Source organism: Indicator indicator, chromosome 11 (genome assembly GCF_027791375.1).
Source record: "Indicator indicator isolate 239-I01 chromosome 11, UM_Iind_1.1, whole genome shotgun sequence".
NCBI classification, from domain to species: domain Eukaryota; kingdom Metazoa; phylum Chordata; class Aves; order Piciformes; family Indicatoridae; genus Indicator; species Indicator indicator.
In genome coordinates, this window is record NC_072020.1 from 25992488 (window position 1) to 26018717 (window position 26230).

The following is a 26230-nucleotide window of genomic DNA, read 5'->3' on the forward strand; positions in this document are numbered from 1 at the left end:
ATCATGGCACTAAGCTATTCAACACATTGTTGCCCGGGGAATTAAAATTAGAAACATCATACAGAAGCACAAACAGTAAATTTGCACTAAAATGCAGCTTTGGCTGTCACGAATTATCCATTCATGAAACAGGGATTGAAGCACCGAGTATTTTAGCCAATGCACTGCTTCGGGAAGAGGGGCAGCTAACAAGAAGGCGCCGTGGTTGCCGCTGGTTCACATCTATTTCCTTTCTCAGCCCACGCGAGCCCGAACCAAGCTGCCACCCTGCCAAGGCGGTACGAGGTGCTTCAGGAGGGAGCCGACAGGGCCTCCACCTGGGCGCTGTCCCTTTCCGCCCCTTGATCGCACACGGGTGCAGGGCGAGGCGGCCGGCCCCTCTGGAGGGCAGCTTCAACGCCTCCAGACGGGGCGAGGTGCTGAAGCGCGTGCAGAGGAGGGGAACGAAGGTGGTGAAGGGCCTGGAGAATAAATCTTATGAAGAGCGACTGAAGGAGCTGCGGCTGTTTAGCCTGGAGAAGGGTGATGGGAGACGTCGTCGCTTTCTACAAGTACCCGAAAAGACGTTAGAGAAAGGTTGGTGCCGGTCCCTTCTCACGGGTGATCGACGATAGAACAAGAGGGAGTGGCCTCAAACTGCAACAGGATAGGCTTAGACTGGACATTAGGAAAAATTTTTCACGGAAAAAGTGATGAGGCATTGGAATGTGCTGCCCAGGGAGGTGGTTGAGTCACCAACCCTGGATGTGTTTAAAGGTCGTTTAGATGTGGTGCTTGGGGGTGAACTTCGTAGAGTAGGGTCGATAGTTGGACTCGATGGTCCCGACGGTCTTCTCCAACCGGAATGGTTCTGTGATTATTGTCACGATCAGCCCTAGCTCTGTAAAGGAACAAAAATGAACCGGCGCACGCGCATCCCTCCGCGCTTTGTTTATGCCGCGCGGGGGCCGCGCGCCGGCCGATGGCGTCAGCGCGCCTGTCCCCACCCCCGCCCGACGCCTTTGCGCCGCGGCGATTGTTGGGCCGGACCTGGCGGGTGTGGTGTGCTCCTTTTCTTCGTGGACCCCGGTGCTGAGCGTCGGGGATCGGTGCTCGCTGCCCGGCAGCGCATGTTTTCCGGCGAGGGTGGCGGGCCGCCGGTGTCCGCAGCAGTGAGGGTGCAGGAGCATGGCCGCCTCTGGGTCGGAGAAGAGCAGCAAGAAGAAGACGGAGAAGAAGCTCGCGGCCCGCGAGGAAGCGAAGCTGCTGGCGAGCTTTATGGGTGTGATGAACACCATGCGCAAGCAGGTACGGCGGCGGTGGCCCGCTGGCGCCTGGGGCTGTCCGCCGGCTCCGTGGCGGGCCGCGGCGGGGCCCGATACTTAACGGCGGCGACTCATGGTGTGGCTGTATGTTACCCGGCTCCGCCGCCCTGTAACACGCTCGGGCTCCTGCAGAGCCAAGCCGAAGCGCGCTGTCCAGTGTTAACTCCCGAGCCCCGCCGGGGATGCTAGCCGGTACCGGTGGAGTCAGTGCTGCTCTGTAGCCAAAGGTCGTGTATCACGGGAACGTTTGCTCGGCTTTTCCGTTGTCTGCGTGTGACCGCAGTAAAATAACCCCAGCTACCGCGCCTGGGAGCACGGCACCGCCGGGGCAGGGGGATAGGCCTGAGCCCTTCTGCGAGGCTTGGGCCGCCGTGAACGGTAACGCGAAATGCTGCCGTACGCCGAGACGCTGCCGTACGCCGAGACAAGTGTAACAAGTTCGCGTTGTACAGCAGCGGCATCTCGGTGGTGGTGAGGGCAGAAGACATGGTGAATCTGCTTCCTTATCAAGGAACATATTGCTTGTGTTAGGGCTGAAGTTAAGCAGCGATCGATGGCTGAGATTCTCCAGGGAGAGTAGTCGCGTATCCCTTTTCAAACAGAAACCTGAAGGGAGCATAAAGGTGGTGATTTTACCCAAGAAATCTGAACAAATTGACTGTGTACTCCCCAGGAATGGTATCAGTGTAGTGAAGCTGCAGTGGGAGGAGAGGGGCAACTTAGAACCATGTTCAATTTCACAGGTATCATTTCTTCATACATATCATACCAAATACATCTGGCCATCTCACTGAGAAGCCAGTGGCAGTGTAGGGGATTAATGCCCTCCTCCTCTTTGCAAATTCTTACCTTTTTGGTAAATCAGATGCCTAGATCAATGGCCTAATGTTTATTAAAGGTACCAACAGAACAAGAGTTAAAACCAAAATGATAACTATATGAGTGGATTTCAGTTGAGCTGTCCAAACTGAAATAAATGCTAATTTTATTTTTTTTCCTCTTAAAAATCTGAGACTTCTAATACAAAAGCTTAAGGATGGTTGGTGTAGCTTCTCGCATATCATAGAATGGCATAGGTTGGAAGGGACCTCGGAGATCATCTACTCTAACCTCCCCACCCTCAAAGGAGAAGCTGGGTTGATTGTGGTACACATCTTCATTTAAAAGCAGTGGTGTGGTGCCAGAATTAAAGCTGACTGTGAAATCTGCTGTTCAAGAACAGTTGGGGACTTTGGTACTGTTGTGTGTTGTAACTCCTAGGCTTAGCTGCTTGTCTTCCAGTTAGTGCTGTGTTCATTAGCAATTTGGGTCCTGTTCTAGCAAGTGATATCACTGCTAATTCTGCTTTTCACCAGCCCTTCACCCCGGTATTCTCTCACTGATACACAATAGTCTTGTCTGCAGAAACCATTTTGTGCAACTAAACTCCTATGTATGAGAAACCAAATTGGTTTCTAAGACTTCAAATGGAGGAGTTGAGGCTTAAAGTCTATTATCTATTTTTTTTTTTTTTGATGTAGGCTTTGTTTCTGTAAACATTACAAGGTGTAGCTGAGTTCAAAACTAGTTCAGCTAATGAGTTGTGCTGATGTTTAAGAGGATTTATAGGCAGCTTGTTCTTGTATTTTGATAAGTTGGAAACTATGCTGTGGTTATAAAACCTAAACATGGTATAAATTCAAAATTTTCTGTGGTGAAAATAGCATCATGTATGTGGAGCACTAGCTATTTAAATGGATTAGTTTAGTGCTTTAGGAAAATGGGCTGATTAGAAAGTACAGCTAATTTTGGACAGGCTGCTTTTTGTGTGAGGTGGGATCTAGAGGCAGCCTCTGTGAGGGTGGGACTTTAGAGTCAGCTATGGACATACCTGCACTGAATACTGGTAAGATGTTGGAGGCAAATATCTTTAGTGCATGGAGGACTTCTTGCTCATCTCCAGTGTGAGATGGCCCATGTCTTTTTTACAGGGATCTCAGACAGCATGTACACAAATTCTTTGTTGCTGAGTGTAGGTCAGCCAAAAGTGAAGAAATTGAGGCAGAAGCTCAAGGGACAGAGTTGCAAGGTGTTGCTGAACCTGTTATTTGGAAGATGAAGCACCCCAATGCAAGCTCATGCTTGGGTGTGTCCTTTGGTTGGTGTAACACCAGTCATCTGTTGTTTCATTGAGGTGACTCAGGGACACCCATGGGTGCTTTTGGAAAGATGTTCGTAAGTCTTCAGAAGAGCATTAGTTGAAATAGAAAAGTCATACCCAGAGAAAGAAATGAGAATGATGGTCTGTTTTGGTTGACAGATGCTTCTTCTAGCACGCAGAGAGGCCTGGAATATCTGAGGTCAATTTTTTTTTTTTTTTCAGTCTGGAAGTTGGTTGCTCATCAGGTATGACCAGTCAGACCCTGCCATAGAAGTAGTATTTTGGGATACATTTTCTTTAAAATATTTCATTAAATGCTTTGAACTTGTTTATCACTTTCACTCCAGTTGAGCAATATGATGGCAGTCTTCAGATAAGAGGTTTCTGTGAGGTGTTTTTTTTTTTGAATCAGCACCTGAGTGAAGAAGACAGCACTGATGGATGAAAAGAGTGTAATATGAATGCAAACTCTGCTAGGTGCTGCAGAGCCTGTTATTGGAGGCTGATGTAGATGCCATAGGAAAAACTTTAATCAAAGCTCCTGTTAGTCATGACCAAATTCATCAGTAAACTGAATTTTGCTAGTTGTTTAGGTTAATGAACTTAACTTTTGATTTTCACAAAACCTTTTTATTATGTAATTCTCTTTAGTCATGTGGATTAAGACAAGCAATTAATTTCCATTAATTGTTTTTAAAGAAATATTGTTGAAAGATTTTTGAAATTTCTATTCTTTCAATTTTGTGTTGTTTTTTCCCTCTGATTTAGAAAACTCTATGTGATGTCATTCTTACGGTTCAAGACAGAAAGATCCCAGCTCACCGTGTTGTACTTGCTTCAGCCAGTCATTTTTTTAACTTGATGTTTACTAGTAAGTCCTTTCAAAATTGATTGATTATAAGCTTTCATGATGATATCCTGTTTGATTTGTGGTCCATGAGCTGTTTATTTTATGAAAATTGTTAATTTCAGGGACAAGTGTAAGTGAAGGTTTTCTTCATTTTTGTCCTTCTTCCATTCATCTGTTCACCCTTGCCCTCATTTTCATTTTAACTAATTTGATTGAGTGTTACTTTAAATGTATCTGGCTTATTAATTGGGGCACATACACTGTATGTTGACCTCTCTGAAAATTGGGAGTTTTGAATCTCATGACAGAATGTCTGCCCCATTGTTTCCCATCATTAGACACTTCCATGTATGAAATGGGCTTTCACAAGTATAAATATTTTTGCATTTAAACTATCATTACAAATTCAGTTATGTATTATTTGTCTGACTTTTACATGCCTTACCGTGAAGTGTAAAATTACTGTGCTATAACATACACATTAAAGTTGAGTAGAAGTAAAATAACCATGCCTTCCAGTGGTCAGCTTGTAACTGTCTGTGGGCAAACTTAGTGCTGTGTCTGGATATGGGGAGCTCAGAGCTGTCTCTGTTGTTATCAGCTTGAATGTGTAAATGGCTTTTGACAGTGCAGCCTTTGCATTCTGCTTCTGGTAGTGTTCATGTGGCAGTCTGCACTGCACCTAACATCGTTTATGACCTTTTTTGTTTAATGCAGTTCATCATAATTTACATACTACAAGCATGCACACACACCAATTATCTTGTTTGTCCCACTGCCTCCTTTCTTGCCTGACCTGTGTTAGTCATCCTGGGAAAACAGCATCAACTGTATATAATCGCTTTGTATAATCAGTTTAATTGCTACTGTTTGCAAAACGTACTGTAGAATGGCTCATTGATATAGTTTATATTTTAATCTATTTGCAGCAAATATGCTTGAATCAAAATCCTTTGAAGTGGAGCTAAAAGATGCAGAACCTGACATTATTGAACAGCTTGTGGAATTTGCTTATACTGCAAGGTAGTTTTGTTATTAAAACTGATGCTTTTGCTGGGGGCCTGCCGTTGTAAATGATAAAATCTTAAAAGAGTGCTTTTATGATTCACCAGTTTTGTTACCACTACAGTTTCTTACTGTTTTTAAAGCCTGATGTGACTAGACCTTCCATCCTTCTTCCCTTTTCCTTTTAATCATTAGGAAGCCCAACAGACTAAAGAGAACCATAGTTGTCTCCAGAAAGCAATTCAAAGCACTGCAAGCTTTTGGCTGCAGTGCTGGAAGCAAATGATGCTTCCTGTTTTTCTGAAATTCAGACCCTTGTTGGCATCAGCAGGGTTTATCTTTATGGCTGTGGTAGCTATCACTCAGAACCATTTCCAGGAGTTATACTTTCATCTCAGGAAAAGCAGTGTGTATAACTGTTGTGTGAACAGCACTTCCTCCTATCTTGGGTTGTTCGTGCGTGTTGCTGTTTTTCTTTTTTCCCCAATCAGGGCTTATGCAGATGACTAGGATTGTAAACAGTACTTCTTAATCAGCTCTCAGGACAGATGGCAGGGCTTTTATCTTTGTATTAATGGGATTAACTCTCTTTAGGAAGGCTTTCTCCTTTCTTTGAGAGAAATCTTCTTGTATAATCCATCAGTGGTGAGAGAATTAGTGCCAGCACTCCAGCCATATATTTGCCTCCCCTGCTGCCTGTGCCTTTGTCTGTGGGCCCTGTACCTTCTCTTGAAGCATTGCCAGGCTGATGGTTCTGCTTGTGCGCTCTGAACTATTCAGCCAGAGCAGTCTTGACTTGCATTTAGACTGATTTTGCTGATGCCTGTTTGGGTGTAGGAGAGTGCCAAGAAGAAGGTTCTGTTCATTTTCTGTTTTGTGAAAGTGGCTAATCACACAAAGCAAAGCCACAGCAGAGAGCCTGCATTGAAGGCTTGTTCTTCAGAACTCAGGTTTCTTTGCCCTTCCTCAGTGAAGCAGAGCAAGTGAAAGCAATTTGGAAAAAAGGTGAAGGGAGTTTGTCTTCAGACTGTGTGGTAAATATCAGGAAAACAATTTAGTGATCTGTGCGAATTGGTGTAAGTTGCCTTTTTTACTAAACAAAGTGTGTAATTTTCATGATGTTAATCTTATACCTTCTGTTTTGCAGAATCTCAGTTAACAGCAATAATGTCCAGTCTTTACTGGATGCAGCAAACCAATATCAGATTGAACCCGTGAAAAAGATGTGTGTGGACTTTTTAAAAGAGCAAGTTGATGCTTCCAATTGTCTTGGTAAGAAAAATGCAGACTTAAATTTACTGTTTAGTTTTTAACTTTGCTGTTCCTGAAAAACAACTATTGTCTAAAAGACAGTAATACTTACATAAATCCAGTCATGTGAAAATAATTTTGCTCTGAATCTGAACTGTTGTCCTTTGCCATAAACAAAATGTCTAGCAGTTGTCTTGCACATACTGATTATGTTAGGTCTCATCCCAGTTTAACAGCACCCTGGAGCTTCTTGTTTGGAAAACCTCAGCTGCTTAGAAAGGTGGAGCTTCCTGTTGTTGCTATACTTGGAGACAGAATTTGACAGAGTTGCAATTTCTACAAAACTAGTGTATCTTCTAAAAGAATGAACAAGATAAGTTTAGGTTACTTTTGATTTTAGTTGCTCTTCATTTTGGTTGAAATATTAAATGTCTTCTGTAGTGCGAATGTAAACGCTGTTAGAGAAAAAATAAACAAATAGAACCAAATGCTACTTAATGCTTAACATTTGGTCTACTTTATTTAATCAGAGATAAAAGGTAAATTTGTTCATAGGGTTTCTCACTGACACTTGCCATGTAGTTCTAGTAATGTTAGATGTTTATATTATCAGTAGAAATGTTTGTGGAGTATCTGAATTACAAAGATTCAGCTGACACTTCGCTGCAGTACAGCTGTGGCTGAAACAACTGCTGCAAGACAGACATTACCTTCTAAGGAAAACAGCACTTGCAGCTTGCTTTGGGGCCTATTTCCTCCTCTCTGTTTTTTGTTAACTAGAAAATTCATTGTGGTCTTTAACACCTGCATACTTTACTGCCACTTTATAGAAAAAAGGGAGATAAAGATTAAAACATTTTTTCAAAGCGTTGTTTACGAGGTGAAATGTGTTCTGTGCAGACTCATGGGCAAGTCCACAGTTTCTAGGATTTTGTTTGTTTTAAAAGTGTATTTGAAAGAAACTGTGGCTTATTTAGAATCTCTTGAAATTGTCATAGGTTATATATCTGGATTTTATCTTTCTAGTATACATTTTAATACTTGGAGCAGCTCAGGCTAGTTGCAGCCTGTAGTTTGGTAAGTGGCTTCTACCCCATTTGCCATCTCTCCTGTAAAAGGAGGAAGACTGTAGTGTGATGAGCAAAAGCTGCTGTTGGAAAGTTCAGTGTGTACCTGGCTTCTAATGGGAAGGTTGAAAATGGTGTTTCTCAGTAGCAGTTGGTTTTTATACCCTTATGCTAACCTTCTGGCCATGCAAAAGCATCAACTTTTTTTTTGCGTGTTAGTCTGAAGCTGACCCTGCTACATGTGTAGAGAAGTCTCAGTTCACTGTGGCTCTTGAAGGAAATTGGGCATGAGCAGGTCAGGGGAGGTCGTAAAATTGGATACAGTTTCCCAAGCTGTTCTGGTTAGACTTTGTTATTGTGATATGGCTCAAACCTTTAAGGTAATGTTATCTTCTTCATAACGGGGAAGGAAACAGTGAGGAAATACTGCTGCAGAGATACTTAATACAGCAAGTGCTGCAGGTCTGACTCTCCAGTTCACTAGGCATAGGGATCATCAGCTTGTTCTTAATTTGTCTTGAGTTGCAGTTGAATTATGACAGCACGTGTTTTAATGGGGAGAAAAGAAAGCATGGTAATCAATACTAAGATGGGATTGCAAGTATCAGTGAAATTACAGCAATTTCATTCTATTTTAATATATTAAATGTAATCGCAGTTCAAGTTTAGAAGGGGTTTTAAAAATTTGTTTTATAGGTATAAGTGTGTTAGCAGAATGCCTAGACTGTCCAGAGCTGAAAGCCACTGCAGATGACTTTATCCATCAGCATTTCACTGAAGTTTACAAGACAGATGAGTTTCTTCAGCTTGATGTTAAACGTGTGACTCATCTCTTGAACCAAGATACGCTGACAGTGAGGGCAGAGGACCAGGTGAGATCCCTGTTTCCTATCTAGAGCACTGAACTTCACTGCTGGTTTTTTTCATTCGAGGACTGATGACTGCTGATGTTCCTACAGTGTGATGCATGTAGTGCTTGCCAAATTGTAAACTGTGCATCCTAGCTTGGTTAAAACTCAGTACTAATGAATGTGAAGTATGGTTATGTGTTGTTTCAGCAAAATAAGAAGACATAAAGGGACTAAGCAAACCAGTTCCCTTTACATAGCTATAGGGCTGCTGATTCCGTAGTATGTGAGCTGAATGAAGTGGTTGCTGCTAGACTGGGGTCATGTGCTGTCAGTGAAAGTTAACTACTTCAGAGTGGTAAGCAAACTGCTCCTCAATAGCTGTTAGGTCTTTACGTGAGTGTGGTTTCAACCTGTTTCAGACAGTAGTTGGTTCGCATGGAAATACACATAAACACAATTTAGTCTTGGGTTACTGAGGGATTTGGAAGCCAGATCAACAAAACACTGCAAGCTAGATGCATTGACAGTGATGGATTGGTGGAAGGTCCTTATTTTGGAGAATGGACACAGTCTAGGTGGTTGAAAGGAGCTGGAGTTTCACTCAGTTGAAAGTTTTAGGCTGTGATAGAAATTACATTCACAGCTGTCCCATTTGTAAGGCCTGATTCAGCTTATAGAACTGCCCTGAATGGTTGCTCTCCAGCTTGTTCTCCATACTGCTGGAAAATAGAGCAGAGGTGTCAGCACTACAGCCTAAAGGCTATTGCAAGGTGGCTGTAGCTGCTGAGTACCACTTGTAGCTTCTTAGTCAAGTCTGTTGAAAACTGAAATCTCACCTTCTTAACTATGCTGTTCTGGTGCTTGAACTAGGTAATTTGAGTTTGTCATCTTGACTCCTGCCTTTGAATTACAAAAGGGGTCTCAGAGCCAAGATGGTGAGTGTATCCACTTGGAAGTAGATATTTTCCTGACTGAAGTTCAGCTTTTACAGAATTACAGTTTTTTTTCTTCATATATCTGTTGCAGTAACAAACTTCAATGAAAATAAGAGTTACTAAGAATGAGGGGTAATATCAGGTGATTGACTATGATAGTTGGGTAGTTACAAGTATAAACATGAGTCATGTCACAGTTCAACATTCTTGCCACATAGTGGAAAAAGTTCAGGTTACAATGTAACGTTCTCAAAGGTGGAAGTATTGTTTAGCTTGCTGCTGAAATGACACTTTGGAATTTAGTTTCAGTTCTGTTGGTAAGGTAGGATGGCATGCTTTAACTTGGCAGCAGTGATAGAAATTTTGTGTAGACAGCATGGCATTATTAAAATTCCTTTAGGGAAGTGGCAGTATGAAGCATGAGACACTAGAATTTTGCCAATGGTATGTGGGCTTACTGAGGCAGGAGACAGGAACAACCAGAAAACCACAGATGAAATGAAAAGGGTGAATTTATTCTTGTTAAGTCATGAACTGGGGGATCTCAGACAGCACTTGGCAGAGGCACAAAAGATGGAACACAGACACTGTGGAACTCTGTCATTGCTACAGTGAAAAAGCTTTGGAGCGTGTGCTTTCACCTGTGTCAGGGATTTTTGCATGCTAAGTTTAACTGTGTTTTGATCTTTCCCACAGCATGGCAGGAATCTCAAGCATGTTTGATAAGGTGTCCCTGAGTCTATCAGAGGTCTGTGTTATCTAAGAATAGATGTTGTTCTTGTCAAGTACACAAAACTAAACAACAATTGGTATGATATGTTTTTCCACAGCCCAGCTGCAAGTCACTTAAGCATGTTTACAATCCTCCTCACCAATCTTTGGTTATTTTCCCATGGGAATCTTACTTCTCAGGAGTACTGCTACAGCTGGCATATTCTAAATTTTGTGATGGTCTAAAGTATATTTACATTTAGGAAAAAAAAAAAGAAAAGGAAGGTAGCTTTAATAGCTGTACCTTTTTTCCTTAATGCAAGTAATGTTTCTGTTGATGAAGAGATAGTGTTCCTTAGTCATTCTGTTGAAATTTTTTAGCTGATGAATCTGAGTTTTAAATATTTTCTTCATTTCTTTGCTCTCCCTTGCTCCCTGGTCATTTTCCAGGATTATAGCTGAGATGGTTTAGCAGTCTTCAGATGACACTAAATCTGCCATTAAATGTCTTTCCACATTACATCTTGAGCACTCATCACTGATCATTGTGATCAGTTTCAGCTACAGGAGTGTGTATTGAGGGTGCTATCGCTTGTAATGATATTAGTGTTGACTGAAGAGGCAGCACAGTACATAACCTTGTTATGTCTGAGAGCAGCATGGAGGTATCTTAGTATATAGGTAGCATTGGATTTTTGTTTCATTCTTTCCTCACCCAGAGAACAATCATAAATAAAGCAGATTTCTTGGTTACCTTCCCTGTTCTGTCCTGCCTGTCACCTTTTCCTTTAAAGGAGACAGGATGTTCTCTGAATGGTAAATGTATAGTAGTCTGCAGTTAAACTTTAATATAAATGATCCTCCAAGACACAATAGTAGCAATACATTTGGATCCACAACACTGATTTGGTAACAGAAGCAGTTTATCAGCTGAGGGGACTACATCAAGTAGATGCTATTTCAATATTTTTGGTGTAGTATTATCTGTGTTATGGCACAGAACTCAAAGCATATTAAACTTGACCTGGTACAGGAGTTACCCACTGTAGTAAAACCAATAAATATAAATTGCAGATTTATGCTTCCCATTTGGAGGAGAAAAAAGGTTAAACAGCAGAAGTAATGTTGGGTTTGGTTGGTTTTTTTTTATTTTTGGGTGTGGTGTTTGGGTTTTTTTTCTTTTAAAAACACACTTTTAGATGGATTTTATTCTGTGTTTGTGCGTTTGTTTTGCTTCACGTTTGCTCATTGCCTTTTGGGGGGCTTGGTTCGTGGGTTTTTTGGGTTTTGTTTTTTTTTTTTTGGAAGATGGTGATGGACCCCACATAGTAAAATGTTCGTATAAATTAACATTGAACAGGCAGAAGAATCAATTTGGAGCATTAAGGTTTAGTTATTTGTCTTACTATGTGGTGATGTCCCTTACTCTTTTCTTTCCTTCTCTTGTTTTAGGTTTATGATGCAGCAGTCAGATGGCTGAAGTACGATGAGCCAAATCGCCAGCCATACATGGTCGATATTCTTGCTAAAGTCCGATTTCCTCTTATATCAAAGAACTTCTTGAGTAAAACAGTTCAGGCTGAACCACTTATTCAGGATAATCCAGAATGCCTTAAAATGGTGATCAGTAAGTTGAACTCTAGCAAAAATCCTTTGTGTTCTGTCTAATTAAAAAAATGCTGTAACATTTTGGAAAATTGTTCTCTTTTAAAATATTCTGACAACATTTTTGGGCATTAATTTGACTGTGTTCCCTCAAGGATGCTGTATTTAATTGAATTAACAGACGATAATGTAAATAAAACTCAGTTTATGTAACAGAGTGTGACTTTAATTTCTTTTCTCGTAGCAAATGACATGAACTCCATGACAAGTACTGGAATGGAAATTTTGTCCCTGAGTTGTTAGGAGACTTGGAAGTGCTATTGTGCCTTTGGGACAGGCACAATAGATCCAATATTGTTCATATTCCTAAGTGAATTAATATTTTTATGTTAAAAAAAAAAAAATCAAATACTTTCTAGCTTCTAAGCAAATTAGAATGTTAAGCATATGTTACACTATTTTTTTTTTCTCTAATATATGCTGACCATTGAGCCTGCAAACAGGTGCATTCCTTGAAAGCACAGATCAGGTGGGAGACAAGTTTTCCTTTTGCTTGTAGACTCTATTTGTAAGATATCATCATCTCCTAACAAAGAAAAGCTTAGGTGTTGACAAACATTCTGGAAAGATTTTTTTTTTTTTTCCCCTTTCCTTAACAGTTAACTAGTTGACTTCATTTTAGCATAGAACTAAAAAACAGTACACAAGTATTTTCCTTCAGTCTCAATGAACAAGTTTCAAATTAACCTGTATGTTGGTAAGTATTTGCTGACCATCAACATTTCAGTCATACTTCTTGTATGACATGGAGTTTTGGGTGCAGTTGTTTAAGAACTGAAGTTTTTTGTCTGGTTTTAGTGACTCGCAATGATTTTTGCGTTCTTTGGAATGTTTTGTAGGACAATGCCTATAGTCTTATACCAATTATAATTAGTATTTTGCATTGTCAAGCTAAGAACAAAAGTGAGGGGTTCCCATGAGGTAGAGTATCAGAAATTGGAGGGTGAGGATGCAGGCGTGGATGACTTCTCATTGCATTCAAATTGCTTTGAATGTTGTCCTCTTTACCCTCCCAGTTTGACCATTTCTTTTCTTTGGGTTTGCTTCCTTTTGCCTGTTTCAATACAACAAATTTAGTTGCTTGTTTGAATAAATGAGCAGGTCAGTCAGTATGTAACATGTATAACACAGTATATAGTTATAGTTGATACATAACATGTCCTATTTTTCTTGGAGTAGGTAGTTTGAAATAGAGTAAATCTGGATGTCTGCTCCCATCCCCATGAGCTGCTGCACTTTCCTCATTTTTAAATCAAGTCGTACAGGTGTAATCTGGAAGCTTGGTTTCCCCCTTCCCTTTCCCCTCATCCCTGCCTCTAAAGCATCCCTTTTCATTTATGAGCTATGCTGGATCTGCAAATGGTTGTTGTCTTTGTTGCAGGTGGGATGCGATACCATCTGCTTTCCCCAGAAGACAGAGAAGAGTTAGTGGAAGGTACGCGGCCAAGAAGAAAAAAACACGATTATCGCATTGCTCTGTTTGGAGGCTCACAGCCCCAGTCCTGCAGATATTTTAACCCAAAGGTAATCGTTACCTCAGAATGCATTAAGGTTCACTGTTTGTAATCTTACATGTTTTATTTACTGATATCAACTGAGATGTAATGATCTACAAAATGGTATTAGGAAGGATGCGTTCCTTGACTTTTGGGTATCTGGTTGGAAGAGTGTGGGTAATTAGGTATGTTCAAATTGGTGTATCTAGCTGTAATTGTCAATAGAATTGTTATGTTTGCTTATTAGCAACTAGATACAGAGTTCTGACAAATCCATCTGAGTTGAGATGTGATTGGTACATGCATCCCACAACTGGAAGTAAATAAAAGGTCACCAAAATACCAAGTAATTGGTTAGGAGTATGAAAAGTCTGTATGCATGTGCATGCATGTATATGTTCAGAGAATAACTCTGAGCAGTTTCTTTTTAGTACAAGTTGCATCACGGGCCTGTATGCTAGTGTAGAACCTAGTTTTAGAGTGTACAGTGGCTTTTCAGTGCATTTATTATAAATATCTAATCACTTTTAAATACCAAGGGTTCACCATTTTGTTAGCTCTTAAGAGTATTATTAAGGAGGAGAATTAGGAGCCAAGTATTCTGTAAGTGAAAAGAGTAAGCTTCTGTAACAAAAAACTTCGGAGATGTTCAATATAGAGCAAGCAAGCTTTGCCTGAAGTTTTTTCCGTATTTTCTGAAAAATGGTGCTAAGGAATGGCGTGGCAATGCAGACTAGATGATACAGAAACATCAGCTGCATGCAAAAGGATTATCCATACTCTGTTTTACCAGACAGGAACATGCAGTAATGCAGAAAAAAGCTTCTACATAAACATCAGGGCTCTCCAGGTTATGAGGTGACATATGTGTAATATCTTCTTGAAGTTCTGGTTGTTCTAACTCAGCATATTAATTTTGAGCAGTTTTGTGCGTTACCTGTGTGAACTTTGTAGTCAGTGTGAGCCCTGTCAAATCTAATTTGGAATGAAGAGCCCTTGGGATGTGTTTTTTAACTCATGATTCACATTCCCTTATGTAAGATAAAATTGAAGTTGCCTTCTTTGAGTGCTGTTCTAGTCTGGATAAAAACCTACCAGCTTTGCTGATGTAGTTTGAGACATTTCATATGTATTTGTATTGGGAATTCCAAATTCTTGAGTAATGACCACTTTTTTTTCTTCCATACACATGCTCAAGTAAGAAAGCGATACTCCATCTGGGGATGTGGAGGTGAAGGGAACAGAGCAGATAATTCCTTCCTTTCCAAGGTCTGAGCTCAGAAGCCTCTGTTTGGGATATTAATTAGTTTCAAACAGTTACTTGCTTTTGGCATTTTAACAAGCTAACAATTCACCCAATAAGCTCTGACCTTTCTCAGGGGAATCAGATCAAAGTTTCTTTCTCTATAATCTCCAGTTACTTATGTTGGAAAAAAGATGATTTTTAGGCAGGATGGAAGCTTGTTTTGAGACTTACTGTCCCAGTTTTTAATTGGCTTTGGTAATAACAGCATAGTGTGCTTGTGGTCTCTGTACTAACCTGACAGGTTAAATTCCTTAAGTGCCTAATGTCACTGATGGTCAGAACTCAAAAGATGGAGATTCATTACTCTGTTGAAACTAATATACTCCCCCCCACATGCTTGTCACCATGTATTTTCTGAAAACTTGTTTCAAAAATATTAATCTCAGTGTATGCTGAGTTGGAGCAAAAGGTAAAGGAAACTGAAAGGAAAATTTTATGTATGTAGTTAAATGATCTTAAGTCAGACCTAAACTATAATATTTGAAAGTAATCTGTTTTGTGGTCAAAAAGTTGTATTTATATCACTTCCTATAAAGCATAGGGTAAAACAGTTCTCTTTTTTTATATAGACTAGGCATAATTGAAGAAGTTTTGCAGGACTGATCAAGCTTTATGGCCTTGCATGTGGATTAATGGGGGGGAGGGGCAGGAGTAGAAGGAAAAAAGTGGCTAATTAGAAATACTGATTCTTACAAGCATGTCTTTCTTGAATGTCTTTCTAGTGCTTATGCTTTCTAAGGTATTCTTAGCTAGCCTGTCCTGTATGTTAAATAGCTTTTTACTTACTTCATTTCCAACTTTAAGCTATTTAAAGGTCTTTTTTCTGGGTGTTTTGCTTGAGTATCTGAGTTTGATCTTTAACTGTGACAGTAGCTTTTTAAGTACAACAAACCAAGGATCAGAACCCCTGCTTGATTAGCATCATCTGCATGCAAAATAAGTGTAAGAAGTAAGGCTCCAGTGCTTAACTGACTTTAATTGGTCTCATCAAAAGATGATGGGAGTGCCAAAGAGCAGAGAAAGTTTATGTATCTATTCCTGCAAGGTTAGAACTTTGCGAAAGAATTGAAATTGAGTTTGTCTGTTGAACTGATGGAATAGTGACCTAGTCCTTCACTTTTGATTTTAATTAAATTCAATAATTTAAATTCTTCTGTCAGCTTAAAAAGAAACCCCAAACAGTTCAAAACAAAGGCTATGCTACTATTGAAAATACTTTCCCAGTTGTGATACAAATTTCAATAATTCTAGACTATGAAACTAGTGCAAACACTGTTTATTTTTCACTGGTTGCTTTGCATGCAAAATTGGTTTCTAATGTTGATCTTCATTTTCTTGTTGTCAGAAAGTTCTCTAAAGAATGGATTGAATACTCTGTGTTGAGACTGTTAGCAGTATTACTTTAAACCTATATTTTTTTTTGCCTTTTCCCTGTAACTGGTATTTCTATTGATGCATGTACCTCATCGAGAGAGCACAATGATGCAACAGGACAGATGCAGACGGACATAAAACTTGTGGAGCAATCTGGCACTATTTTCAGTAGAGATGTTTGTTTCAGAATACTACTAGAAATCCCACATGTCCTATTAATGGTGGTGGGAAGCATTTTCCTGTTGAATTTTCCACAGAATGATTCTTTTGAAAGCTTTTTTCCCCAACTTGGGGAAAACAACTTTTTTGTTTTACAAGTTCTTGCTAAAATATTACACATGACTTTATGTGATCCTGAGGCAGCAATATGTTTACTCTTTTGAAACTGCTGTCTCTAGTGACCAGAAATGACTGGAAGTTTTACCCCAGTGCAAACCAGCAATGGCAAGTAAAAGGTAACAGATGCCTGACATGACTGTTTCTTGATGATTAAGGGAACCAGCATATCTTTTATGAGGACACAGTGCTGTAGCCAATAAGCAATTAGTGGGGAGGTTGTCCATAATAGACATGTCTGCTGTTTTCTGTGACAAACTTGGAAGAGGAGGTATCAACTGAAAGCAAGGGAAAACACAATGGCGTGTGCCATTCTTGTCACAGGGTCTTGTAGCTGCTCAGAGATTCAGATATAGTTTTAAGTGATTAAATAAATTCATGAAAGAGGAAAGCTTTCAAACGCTATTGAATACAAAGGTACAACTTCTGCCTCTGATGTCCTGCATCGTAATTTGTTGAAAGCAAAGAGCAGCAGGGAAAGTGTTGCCATATCTTGGTCTTCCTTTCCCTACTCAGCCCCCCAAGAAATGAGGTTTGCCACTGTCCATGTTCATGTGGATCTTGTCTACAGCATAAATCATCTCTTCTGCATGTTTCTTAAATGTGTAAAATGCATAAATTGAAATCAGTTCTATGTGCTGCAGATAAACACTGAAGAGCATTACAACAAAGTGACTTAAATTGCTTCCTGCTGAAAGAGAAGGATACTGCTGAGTATGCTCAGGTTATGGTTTTTCATTTGATAAAGGTGTGGATGAAATAGTAGGTAAAAACCAAACCCATAAAAGTGAGTCAGATCTCAGCCCCTTATAACGGTAAAGGAAAAAAAACCAGTTAGGGTTGGTTTTGGTTTTTTTTTTTTTTTTTGTACAAGTGCCAGAAATTTAAACTAGAAAATATATTGATCTTGCACAATGCACTAAGACATTTTCTTAAGATTTATGCAGCTATTTATTTTGCCATGCTGTAGTATGGCTTTCCTTTCTAGGATGTCCCAGGACCTGTTTCTCACCATAAAGGGCCACATGCACCTGCCAGCTCTTCTTGATATGGGGGATGCTACAAGAAAAGATTGTAAGATGTTTTGGACTATAACACGCTCTGCCTCTTTCTTTGAACCCCCATGTAGGAGTCACTGTTCTTCCTCATTGACCAAGGTGTTTGAAGTATGTCCTCGCAAAGAAAATGTAATGTAACATTTTGTGTGAACCATTGCAATGAAGGTCATTAAGCAGGTTGAGCTAGACCATCCTGAGGTGGCACAGATAACAGTTAAGGTCCCATACTTTGCTGTTCAGTACAGGACACAAGCTATGCTCATGGAATATGTGAGATGCTATTACTTAAGAAGTGTTTCTTGTGCTGTATGCTGTTCTGGTCTGCCATCAGTTGCCAAATTTGTTCTTAAGGCTTTGGGGAGCATTATTACCCATATTTTATACTTACTGATTTTGCCAATTCACGCAAAATCAGTTTCTGGGCAACATGACTGCCAGTATTTGTGATGGAGCATTACTCTATTTCTCATGCTATCAACTGTGGATAGCTATAGATCATTTGTGTTTTGTAAATTCTGTAAATAAGCTTCTAGTTGTTATGGTAATAAAGTATGTATCAGAGCTTTTTAACTGAGTTGCTTGTCAATTTGGATATTATCTACTCCTTTTCCCATTGCCTTTGCTTGGTACATTCTGTATTTACTTTTTTTTAATAGAAATAATCTGTTACTGTATGTAAGATGTCTTTTTCCATTCCTATAAAAGAAAATGCACTCCTACTGTGTTGACCCACATGCATTGTTCCTGACATGACAGCAGCAGGAGGTCAGTTCTGTTGGAGATAAAAGCCCATCTGTTTTTCAGGGCAGCTGTACACAGGGAATAAGGAGGTAGAAATTTGTAATGTCATGGTTCATTGCAGCTAACTATGTCTGTGTCTTAAGAGAATTTTTCAAGAGTACGCCTGAGGAGTATTCTTCAATAAACAGTGTTCATGTTTGTTTTGAAAAGGAGCTTTAAAACTGACCATATCTAAATCTCTGTGAAAAGCTCTGTTTGAAAACACTCGCTGTGCAGGTAAGTGTTATAATCTATTAGACATTACTTGTTCTTTGTAATGCAGGATTACAGCTGGACAGACATCCGATGTCCCTTTGAAAAGCGCAGGGATGCAGCTTGTGTCTTCTGGGACAACGTAGTTTATATTTTGGGTGGTTCCCAGCTCTTCCCTATAAAGCGAATGGACTGCTACAATGTGGTGAAGGATAGCTGGTATTCCAAGCTAGGACCTCCAACACCTCGTGATAGCCTTGCAGCCTGTGCTGCTGAGGGCAAAATTTATACATCTGGTGGTTCAGAAGTGGGTAAGACGCTAAAAATCTTTAAACCAAACCAAAAAAAAAAAAAAAAAAGCACAAAGAAAGATACCTGGAAATTTTTCTGGTTTTGCATGACTGTTGAAAAGAAACTGCACGTTGCTGTGTTAGCCTAATGACTTTGGTTTTCCATATTTAGGATAGTATTCTCCCCACAATCCAATCTTTCTGTTGTGTTTTTAAAATGGTTTCACTGATTGAAATGATTAATATTTACAGTAACTATAGAGCATAAAGTACACTGCAAATCTTAACTAGGGACAAGCAAATATATTTTAGGAGTCTCACTTTGTTCTCGGCTTGCTTCTATAAATTTACAAAAGTCAGCATGGCTTAAAAATTCCTGCACTCTATGGCCAGAACAGCTGCATTTTGAAAATTACTTTCTTTGTAAACAATGTATGTTAGGCCTAATAAGGGCTTCTTTAAGGAAAACAGTGAAAAGAAGCTTTTGAAACTACTGGTTTTGGTGGTGAAATCATACCTGGCCCAGTGTAGGAATTTGTCCCATTTTCCTGTCAAATGACAAGTTTTCTTTTGTTAGTTTATTCTGTTTTGCCTCAGTATAAAGAGAAATGCTGCCTTCTTTAGAAGTTATTACATAGTAAAAAATTAAGGCCATTGGGGTTGTTTTTTTTTTCTCTCCCCAAGAGGCCTGGTGGGTGACTGAAGCCACTGTTACAGCAACATTTTGATTTATTTTTTTTTTTTTATCAGATACATTCAGCAAAACAAAACTTGGCATGTAGGTACGCTTTATCTGTAAGAATAAACAGCTTTAGAAAAAGCTGTGTTCTGGCAAAACCACACAAACAAAAAAACAAGAATCAAGGCCAACAACAAAATCCCCCAAAACAAACAAAAATTCCAAACATTAGAGCCATGGAAGAATTTTCTAGTGGATCCTTTTGAGTTCTGCCTTGCAGCCGAGGGAGGTGAGCAGAGGGGAAAAGGTCATAATCGGCTTCCCATTGATAAATCAATGGGAAGTTGTGCCATTGAGGTAATGTTAAGACTGACTAGAAAAGTTGCTGAGATCTGATGTAGCAATAGATTCCACAGCTCCTCCCCGCCACCTAGTGTGGGCCGTGTGAAATGGCACCTTTCCCATTCCTTGAAATAGGCTTCACTTAAGCCTGCGTTGGGAAGCCTGGAGCGTCAATCTTCCTAGTTTCCCACATGTCAGTTAATAAGGATGTATGATAGTAACTCCGTGTAGTTTCTCTAATACATTGTAATTACTTACTACAAGGAGTGGGAATTTTAATACAGGTATTTCCCTTTAAATCTACCTTTCCATCACTCCACAGTTTCACTTTGCTTTCCATAAATATCATTCATGATGGAATAGTTAAGGCTAAAAATTAATAACAAAGTTTATTTTGCTTGGAATCCAGTGTACATTGCTTGTTTGGAAAAGTCTGTCTAACCTATGTCTAGTATTTTCTAATTTGGAACCAGCAGTTATGGGAAACCATTAATGGGACAAAATGCTACAGTGACTTTAGCTGCAGAGAAATCTAAAAATTACATGTTTTTTGAACCAACTGAAGAGTTTGAAGGACATATTATTGTGCCAGTCCATTACAGAAAACAGGATTTCTTTCCCTTTTTTGATTTGATTGGGAAAATGCTTGTTTGCTGCAACAGCTAGAGAGTTTGGAAGCTGAGCATACTAAATTCTTACACAATATTTAATATTATTTTGACAGCATACTGGAAATGGAAGCTTTTAGGTTTTTTGGGGTTTTTTTCTTGTTTTTAAATAAAAGGACATTTAAAGATAATTCTGCAGTATTTCTCATGAGAATGTCTGTAACTTCAAATCAATATGATGTGTATTTATATTAAGGAAGAAATTGTCCTGTTCTATGCTGGTCTTCATACTATCAAGAATTACATAGTGGGAATAAACACGCACACTTCTATAAAGTCTGCTCCTGTATTTTGGGTGTGGAAGTATAGCACTCTTAAGGGTTTGAGTCCCCAGCTGGTAGTGAGTGCTGCTACAGCACTTAATTTTTTTTTAAATAGGAAGTCAAGGGAAGGGGAGCACAGGAAAACACCTTTACCCATTATAGGTGACTATATTGAAACAAGGGGGAGAAGAATCCTGTTTGTGGGGTTTTTTTCTGGGGGGGAGGGAGGCAGGGGGGGCGGTGGCAGGGAAGTTGTATTTGGCCTTCTCTGCTTTGGATAGGGCTTGGCTAGTTACCTGAGCACAAGTCTTTAAGATCCTATCTATCTTCATTAGGAAAATTGCTTTTGATTTTAGTAATAGTTTTATTGGCCCATGAGGGAGGAGTACACAGACCTTGCACTTTCCAGAAAACAAGTTTCTGCCAGTCCCCAAGAAGAAGGTAAAATGATGAGGGACAGCTGTCTTGTGGTTGCTAATAATTCAGGAGTATGTCATGACATAAGCTATCAAATTCCAAAGGCAACATACGTGCTGGGAATTCGGCAAGTCCCATTGCTTGGAGAAAAGACTCCTGTGAAGTTTATAAAGCTGAGTTCATCTGTGCATCTGAAATTTCAATCTATTTCCAAGAAGTGGGAGTAGCAGAAGGTGTGACCAGTTAGTTATATACATCTCTGTTCAGTGTTTATCCCGCACCAAGTTTCTCTTCCCAAATCCTCAATTTTTGTTTTTAAATGCAAGTAGCCGTTTTTTAAACTTAGTTGCATATTTTGGAACAAAAGAGTCAAGAATTACAAGTATGTACTTTGTGAACAGCCCAAAATTTCAAACTGTTTAGTTCTGCTTTTGGAGGTGGGAAAGCAGGTTTCCCTTTTTCAACTAACAAATAAAGCATCAATTTGTTAATTACTGTTAGACACCTCTCTCGAAAGACAACCATAAAAATTAATGCCACTTTGGTGGGTTTCTATTTTTTTAAGGAAATTCTGCACTGTATTTATTTGAGTGCTATGACACACGAACAGAAAGCTGGCACACGAAGCCCAGCATGCTGACTCAGCGATGCAGCCATGGAATGGTAGAGGCAAATGGTCTCATTTATGTATGTGGAGGAAGCTTGGGAAACAATGTTTCTGGAAGAGTCCTAAATTCCTGTGAAGTTTATAATCCAGCCACTGAAACGTAAGTATTGTAGCAATTTTGATTATTTTTGGTCACTTTTCTTGCTTTTCTCACTCTGTAAATAACTGAAGTATAGAGGAATAGGAAGAACTGTATGTGGTAAGGAATTTTCCTGAGCTAAGCAATAATAAATCAGTTATTTGTAGTTACACTTGAAAGCGTTTTTTTCTCAAGCAGCTTTCTTCTTTCATTTTCCTAATCCTAGGTTCTGTTTACATTTATTTGTATATTTTGTACTTATTTGCTAGGAATAGGGAGTTTTCCTAGTTTGGTTTTCTTTTTTCCCCAGGTGGACTGAACTGTGTCCAATGATTGAAGCCAGGAAGAATCATGGGCTGGTGTTTGTAAAAGACAAAATATTTGCTGTGGGTGGACAAAATGGCTCAGGTACGTTAATTCTATTCATTCTCTAGGTGGTCACAGAAGGCTGTATGGAGGCCTTTTTCTTTCTTCACAATGAATTCTTCCTACTCTGCTCAGCTGAAAAACTGAGCAGTAGCATAAAACATGTCCTGTTGTTGCGTCATTGTTGCATTTTTTCACCTCTGTACTTCACTGTATTTTACTTTTCAAACTTTTTTCCTAATGACAGTACTGGCAAATTCAGGTATGCATCCATGCTATAGCCCAGTTCTGCAACAGTTAATGTGGCTAAGCCAGTCATCTGCAAAAAGATAATTTTGTACTTTTTTTAAAAGCTTTTTTTTCCATGTTGTATTTTGAGAAATGTTAGTCTTCTTTTGAGACACAGGTAAAGGTGTAGGCACTATTTTGGGAACTTCACTCTAAAGATTTAAAGCTAGTCAACTATTTTGAAGTGGTGAAAAAGTGAGAACTTTTGACAGCTTTAGTTTTAAAATATGACTTGCTGTCCTGGGCAGGTAATTTATGACCTGCCCATCTTCTTATCCTGAAAAGTAGAATAGTAATAGAGTATTTCCAAGGATAATTTAATTACACAGAGTTTCTGAAGTGCTTTTCAAAATGGAAAACTTTCAGCTATGAAGTGTGTTGATCACTATTTATGGCAATTGGAATATTTTACTTCCAATTAATGCTGTTTTAGGATATAGCTTGTATTTTAATTAGCTACTGAAACTATGCCAGCATAATTGATTGCAAAAATATCAGTAGAAGCTGGGGTTTTTTGTGTGTGTCTGTGTGGAAACACTTCATCAATTGCTCATAGTCATTTTTCCAACTCTTAGCATATTCACTTTTATTGCTTCAGCAGTACCCGCTTCTAAGTTACTGTTTTGCTGTTCATATTCTGCAACCTGTCTGATTCATGGTTAATATAATGAGGCAGAGTTACGTCTGTGGTAAAACATTCATACCTCTTAACATTAAATAAAGGTTTGTCACTCTCTCAGATCTAGTAAGTGAAAATTCTGTGACTCTTCTTAAAACTGTTAAACAGATAACAGACTGTAGATACTGCAATTACTATCCTGTGTTCTAATTAAGCAAATATTAGTCACAATTTACTATTCTCTAACTTTTGATTCCCTTGACCCTTTTCAAAGGGTCTTAAACTTTCATACTTCAATGATATTAATATTGTACTGGAGAGAAATTCTTTATCAGGAAATAACCAATTTAGGCTAAGGTACTGGTGACCCTCTAGAATAAAATGCCTTCATTATAGGGAAGTTTCAGGTGGATTCTTGAGTTTGTCAGTAGCCCCAAATGGGTGAGAAATTCAACACTGTTAGTTCTTCTGTTGGTGAAGTAACATGCTAACATATCTAGAAGGTGTATAATGTGAAATTTGTTACAACACGTCTCACATTTGGTCTTTTGGTATTCATAAATAAATTATTTAGAAACCTGGGACTTTTCTTTTCACATGGTACTTCAGATTTTCTTTTTTTAATTCCAGTATTTGTTTTAATCTAAACCTTGAAAATGAAGACTAAGTTTAATTAATTGTTTGTATATTCTAGTTCAGTCCATGATGTATAATGTAATAAGCAGTTATCTATCTCATTGCTTTGTAGGTGGCCTTGATAATGTAGAATATTATGATATCAAGATGAATGAATGGAAGATGGTGTCTCCAATGCCATGGAAAGGTGTAACCGTGAAGTGTGCTGCTGTGGGATCTGTAGTCTATGTCCTGGCTGGCTTTCAGGGTGTTGGTCGATTAGGGCACATTCTTGAATACAATACTGAGACAGACAAGTGGATAGCCAACTCCAAAGTCCGTGCTTTCCCAGTGACAAGTTGTTTAATTTGTGTTGTGGACACTTGTGGGGCAAATGAAGAAACTTTAGAGACCTGAAGACATGTAGGAGATGCTGAAACATTCTTCAAGGACTTGGGGAAAGATGGCCATTGGTTTTTTGCTTCCTTGTTTTAATGAATCTTGTTAAGTCGAGTTAACAGAAACTGAGATGCAGTCTTTCAAGTTGTGTATATACAGCATATCATAACATCGATTTTTGTCATGCCCATTTTCTTGTCTGTTTTAAGAGATGGGAATGTGTTTTGAGAATCTACTTGCGTAGCTGAGTTCATATGGCATCTTCCTTTAAAAGGATTCTCTGTGTGGCCTTGTCCAAAATGAGACCCAGTTCAGTTATTTAAAAGAACTCAAAGCATTTGATGAAGATAAGATTTCTGGTTAGGCAACACTTTACCATGCACAGTTGCAGGGATTCTTCATTTAATAAAAGGTGAGTAAATGCAGTGGGTCATGATAAATGAGCATAAGTTTTTCTCATACCTATCTGTACAAATCTTACTAGAATGCAATGAAGATTTTTCCTCAAGAAAGAGCAAGAACAGCAGCATAATAAAGATTCCCAGGGTGGGGATAGGTTTTACATTCTCTAGATAACTGCACTCCTCCAGTGACTTGTCCATCACTTGCATGACTGCATATCAATTTTTAAAGTTATGCCAGAGAGAGAGAGATTAGAGAAACCCTTGGCTAATGACATCTGTGCCATTTTGGGGAGCTTTCACAGACTCGTTTTGTTATAGTGAGGAGGTAGAATGGTGGGGAAAGTCCACAATGATTGTGCACTACACTTAGCAAGCTGGACGTTTGGAAGTGATTTTCAATATATCTTGCCAGGCATTAGTCTGTACATACTGTGGATGCAAAATCGTTAACAAAGATGGGAATGGGAAAGCAAAGTCAATACAACAGATGTATTGATTTACTCAAAAGTGACTGTTTATAAAATGGCATGAATCCAGTCATTAAAGATACTTTATAAGATGTCTTTTAAAGTAGCACATTGTTATTAATCTCTGGTTTATAAGCATATAGTTTTGTAACTGTTTTCAGCCAACACACTGGTAAATTCCTTCCAGCAGAGAACTTCAGCTTATGTACAGTATTGACAGATAGCTTGACATCTTCCAGCTTCTAGAAAATTATACAAATTATGTATGTGCAGTTGTCCTGTTCCCATGCTAATTCATCAATATCTTTATCCTGTTTTTTCATTTCTAAACTTTCTGATTTTTTTCCAGGTCTATTTCTGTGAGACTTTTGAGTTAACTTGATACTTGCCTAGCTGTAGCTGGGGTTGATTTGTAGTCTGTTCTTTCTGAAAATCCTCCAAGGTCTCTGTTCCCTTTTTCTGAGCCATGAAACAAACATGCCTCTGCTCTATCCTACTGAAAAAAAATAGTGAATTGTGCACGTGTTAGGTTGTACAGGCACTTTGCTTTTTTTTTTTTTTAATTTACCTTCCTTTAAAATTGAATACAGTTAGGGAAAAAGTGCTTTACATGGAGTTAATCTTTTTAAACTACTGAAAACGTTTGAAGTACGAAGGAGGAAAGGAGTTGGGAGAAGCGGCTTGTCTCAGGACATGGCCTGTCTTCCAGGTGGCGACCCTGAGGCAGGGCTCTACGCCGCCCCTCAGGGTTCCATCTCTGCGCACCGTGACAGTGCTCGCGTCTATCTACCGCGGGAGATGCTTTTTCGCCTCGAATCTTGCTCTGCGCAATTCGGTGTCCGAAGGGAAAACGGCCGCAAGGCGACAGTGCCCTGGCCCGGGCTGTGCTGTGTCAAGCCATGTGTACTCACAGCGCTTACCGGGGCACGAGCCTACCGATAGTGAGAGCTCTTTCGGCTCCTGCGGCGAAGGGAAGAGGCCTGCGCTCCTCAACGTTCTTCCCGACTCAACGCGCGGCGGCCGCTGGGCTCCTCGGGGTGGCCATGGCGAGCAGCGGCGTTACTGGCTGCGGTGTTGGCGGTGGGCTCCGGCCGGGGCTCTGCCAGCTCCCCGCCACGCAAACCCAGCCCCGCCGAGCGGAGCCCGTCCCTAACGGGACCGCAGCCCCTTCGGCCAGAGGTGCTGGAACAGCCTTTGGCCCAACACTGGGCGCAGTTACCTGACTTGCACAGGTACGGTTCGTTGCTGTGCGTGTTCTGTGCAGTGATCCGTGGGATCACATTGAAAAAAGGGGCTGATTTCAGGTCAGGAAGTTCGTATCTGTA

At 39.7% G+C, this 26230-nt stretch overlaps 1 protein-coding gene across 1 annotated transcript; it reads left to right on the forward strand.

The window, feature by feature from the left end:
- The first annotated feature begins 1167 nt into the window (after positions 1-1167).
- On the forward strand, positions 1168-24671 carry KLHL7 (kelch like family member 7). Its single transcript, XM_054384787.1, has 11 exons — positions 1168-1287; positions 4213-4315; positions 5224-5317; positions 6447-6571; positions 8314-8489; positions 11567-11741; positions 13161-13303; positions 18413-18653; positions 21567-21768; positions 22058-22155; positions 23769-24671. Exons 1-11 carry the CDS (start codon positions 1168-1170, stop codon positions 24050-24052), a joined length of 1761 nt encoding a protein of 586 aa, XP_054240762.1. The 3' UTR covers positions 24053-24671.
- Positions 24672-26230: the final 1559 nt, after the last annotated feature.